This window comes from Bradysia coprophila, unplaced genomic scaffold (assembly GCF_014529535.1).
Source record: "Bradysia coprophila strain Holo2 unplaced genomic scaffold, BU_Bcop_v1 contig_151, whole genome shotgun sequence".
NCBI classification, from domain to species: Eukaryota; Metazoa; Arthropoda; class Insecta; order Diptera; family Sciaridae; genus Bradysia; species Bradysia coprophila.
This window is the reverse complement of record NW_023503423.1, coordinates 4,240,656-4,244,904: the sequence shown is the minus strand read 5'-3', so window position 1 is coordinate 4,244,904 and position 4,249 is coordinate 4,240,656. Positions and strand designations below refer to the sequence as shown.

Genomic DNA, 4,249 nt, shown 5'->3' with positions numbered 1-4,249 from the left:
AAAGTATCAACCAGTTCGACGTAGATCGGTGGTATAAATTCAGAGTACCTATGGCATCCAGCATCAGTGCGGTTTACAATTCATATAAACAACATGATGCTGAAGTTACTACCAATTGTGGTTGTGTTAATACATTTGGTCGAATCGAATCCACAAGTAAGTGTTGTGTGATCGAAAAGAAAATCAATAAAAAGTTTAAAATCAGCAAAGTGTCTCCGAATAGTCAAGTGCGAGTTGTCCAAAAAAGCCGTTTCGCTCATATTGAATGTAAAAAGCGATTTTATGGTTGATTATCGTAGATGGATCGACCAGTAACTCAAATCGCGATGTTGCCAAGCTGGGATCGGCCTGGTTTGGTCTAGGGGGCCGACGTTGCCTAACACTTCTATGAAATTTTGATTTTTGAAAATTTATTTAAAAATATAAAATGAAATATTTTTGACATCGTTCCATGGCCGAAATTATTCCGAATGGTGTCTATTTTATGTTAAAAATAAAAAACATAATTTTATTATAAAAAAAAGAATTTACCGGATTTTCCAGATTTGCACATTTTTTTGTATTGATGGGCGCCATCTTGAATTACAGAGCCACCTACATACCTTTTCAAGCACTTATATTTTTCTCGTATGCAGAAAGGTCCAAGGAACACAAGATTTTTTTCTCACTCAATTCGGATCAAAATTCAATTTTATAGAGCCGAAAGAAGTTTTAGCTGACGGCGGCTCCCCGCCCAAATCAGGTCGATCCCAGCTTGGCAACATTGCGATTCGAGTTCGTGGCCGACCCACCTACGATAATCAACCATAAAATCGCTTTTTACATTCAATATGAGCGAAAGGACAACTCGCACCAGACTAGAATCTCTTCTGATTGGAATCTTTCTGTTCCTTGTTGGTCGTTGGTACTATAAAATTCATAGAAAAAGTTCTCTTCCCGTATCGGTTGTAGCGACACTGAAACTCGAGTGTTTAGTTTAAATTTTAGTGTTCTGATAGTGCGTTAGAACGAAGGCAAAAGGATTGCCTTTCCGCGATTGCAGATGAAATCTGATTGCAATATTTTCAACATTTTTCTTAAAAATTATTTTTTTCGTTTTTAAAACGGCGGTTAGAACAATCGCAGTGACTCACTGTTATTGAAATGGAAAAAATTGCATATCCTTTACATGAATTCCAGTTACTGGTTACTGCCTCACATCCGGGTGTGGATGATTTTAATATTTATTTGTTGATGGAAAGAGCAGTAAGAGAACATTTAAATTCTAAGGAAAGAGTCGTTGTCGTTACCCTAATCGCAAGCAAAGGAATGCCTCTTCAGTTTAAAGCCTCCATTTTACTACCCCCACTTGAAAATAAGTGAACACAAAATGATTTTTTTCCCATAAAGTTTGGTGCTTTCGGGAATTCTGCCGCTGCTGCCGGTGGATTACTGAATAAAGCTCCAGGTGTTGGTCAAGCAAGTGGATTAGCGACGGGAGCAGTCAATACGGCTGCGAATGCAGGTGGACGCATAGCGGATTCGTTGAAAGGACTGATTGAAAGTAAGTCTTTCACATATAATCTCAAACGGATCAGATATGATTGCAGGGCCCATTTCCAATAATTTTCGACAATTTCAGAAAATTTCGATAATTTTCTAAAGAAATCCGAAAAATTTTTGGACAATCAAAAATTATTGAGAAAGAGAATTCGCGAAAATTAGGCCCTGGATGGCTGTATTATATGATATGGTTTGACCTCTACTTTCCATTATTTTATCGCACAGATTTCGGTGACTTTAAAACCATTTTCAAAAAGAATTACATCAGTGAAGCCGAAGAGAGACTACGTGGTGAAATATTCAAGGCAAATCTTGCTTTCATTGGCGATCACAATGAACTGTTCAAGCAAGGCAAGCAAACATTCTCGTTGGCAATAAACTTCTTCGGCGACTGGACTCATGACGAATATCTCGAAATTTTGGGAGTCGATCTATCACAAGCGCCAGACAATAGCGTTGATACATCATCGAAGCGTAAAACTCGTGCAGCCAATTGTGATTCACCCGACGAATTAGATTGGAGGAAAAAGGGAGCCGTCACTCCGGTGAAGAATCAAATGAAATGTGCCTCATGCTGGGCATTCGCTGGTAAGTTGCTTCATTCAGATTCTTGTTACGATGTGTTTGCGTTGACACAACGCCATTGTTACAGCTGCTGGAGCTCTGGAGTCTCATTTCTTTATCAAAAATCACAAACTTGCCAATTTCTCCGAACAACAGTTTGTTGATTGTTCGATTAGCGAAGGAAAGGGTTGCAAGAAGGGTTTCATGAACACGGCCTTCGAATACAGCACAAAGAATGGTCTTATCACAGACGACAAATATCCATACAAAGGCGCCGAAAACGGAAAGTCCAACAGCTGCAACAAATTCCCCAGTAAGTTGAAGATCCAACGATACGAAACGATTCCAAAGGGTAACGAGGAGGAGCTCAGAGATGCTGTATGTCGTTTTGGACCAGTATCTGTTGCTCTGGATGCATCATCCGAAAAGTTTATGCATTACAACAGTGGAATCTATCGGAATTCGGAGTGCAGCACCACTAAGACTACCCATGGCGCTTTAGTGGTTGGCTACGGTTTCGACGAAAACACCGAAGAGGCTTTTTGGATTCTTAAGAACTCGTACAGTGATACATGGGGCGAAGACGGATATGTTCGCATTCCACGAGACTTCAACAACCATTGCGGCATCGCTAACTTGGCTTCTTATCCGATTGTTTAGGACTTGAATTTTGTTTTACTTTTGCACTAACAATGTAGCCTGTCAGAATGATAGGTTTTTCTTTGTTAATAAAAGCACCATGCAGACGTTTTTAACGCACAGTATGTAACCGGTGTATTGATTTCAGTGTTGATTCTATCGGTGAACTCATTGTTTCCTCGAAGATAGTTTTTTCCACATTTATCGAAGAGTATAATTCAACATATAGCATTGAAGAGCTCCAACGGGGGGAATACAGCCATGCCGGGATTAGTCATATGGATATTCGAGCGATGCCTGAAGGACTTATTGACTTTTTTGTATAAACGAAGGTCCTTTTACAAATTTTTGTCATTCAGATTCAGCGCCAGGCGCGCTTTTTGATTGTTGGCTCGAAGCACCGTGAGTCGTTCGACCCTTTTACATATAAATACCCGACATATATCTATAAATTTCGCATCGAACTCATGTGACTACTGTTTTTTTGCCACCTGGCACCTGGCATAGTATTAGAATATGAGGTGTGTCAAAATCCTACTCTATTTAATGCCATTAATGGTATTGTGTTGTGATAAATATCATTAACCTGTTACAGACGGCAAGCAATGACCAGTATTATTACCAATTCTATTACTTCCATCGATCAAAGTATTTTTGATCGGTTGATTTCAAATCTTGTACTTCAATTTTTCTAACATTCTTTTTACTATATTAAAGACCCTATTACCCAGAGCATGTCATTATTTTTGTCGTCGTTATCGATAACAGATGAATAGCCGTATGAGCATTTTAATGGTACTAAGAAGAGTAGTATTTTGACACACTAAATATTCTAATATTTTGCTTGGTGCGTTGCTAACAGCAGTTTATTTTACGATTACGATAACAGCAGTTAAGTTAAACTTAACTAAAAATACTATTGGTACACAACTATTTGCACTGAAGTGCTAACAACCGCGTCGATTAAACATTTATTTGAATTGTAAAAAATGTAAAAATTATAGAAAAATGTCACAAGACGCCGGTCGCCACTTGTTGACATTATATTTAAAGTGATATTACCTACCAAACAACATCTCTAGCATGATGACACTTTATTTTCTTTATTTTTCTATGAGACTTGGTTCCGCTTGCATGCTTCAATGCTTTATAGTCTGGAAAGACAATCATCGTCATTAGGGTTTTGGTGAGCGACGCACGTTAGAATTGTCGAAATTTAAACATACCGATTGAAGTACCTCGACACCTTGGGAAGTACAGTCTCGCCTGTAAGTTGTGGCTTCTTTGAAATGCGATTTGCTGGCAGTAAATTTTCTTAATTTTTTAACAAACCTCTCCGGACTAACAGAAAAAATGGTCAAATATGTGATTGAAGATACCAATCAATACCAAGCCTATTTAATTTAAACAGGGGCGAGCCGAAAATAAAACACTTTATTTATTTTAAATTGTACCATTTAAACATTTATTACCGACCGGTTTCGTCAGCTAAGCTAACATCATC

The 4,249-nt window shown here is 38.3% G+C and overlaps 1 protein-coding gene across 1 annotated transcript; it reads left to right on the top strand.

Moving 5' to 3' along the window:
* On the top strand, positions 1-2,871 carry LOC119074526 (procathepsin L-like). Its single transcript, XM_037180688.1, has 4 exons — positions 1-156; positions 1,390-1,543; positions 1,768-2,130; positions 2,195-2,871. The coding sequence occupies exons 1-4, from the start codon at positions 94-96 to the stop codon at positions 2,764-2,766; spliced, it is 1,152 nt and encodes a 383-aa protein (XP_037036583.1). The 5' UTR covers positions 1-93; the 3' UTR covers positions 2,767-2,871.
* Positions 2,872-4,249: the final 1,378 nt, after the last annotated feature.

Bases quoted from the DNA above. Each gene is read 5' to 3' on its own strand.
- LOC119074526 (XM_037180688.1), top strand. From the start codon at position 94: ATGATGCTGAAGTTACTACCAATTGTGGTTGTGTTAATACATTTGGTC. The intron at 157-1,389 runs GTAAGTGTTGTG...TTTCCCATAAAG, and splicing joins TGGTCGAATCGAATCCACAA to TTTGGTGCTTTCGGGAATTC. The intron at 2,131-2,194 runs GTAAGTTGCTTC...CCATTGTTACAG, and splicing joins CTCATGCTGGGCATTCGCTG to CTGCTGGAGCTCTGGAGTCT.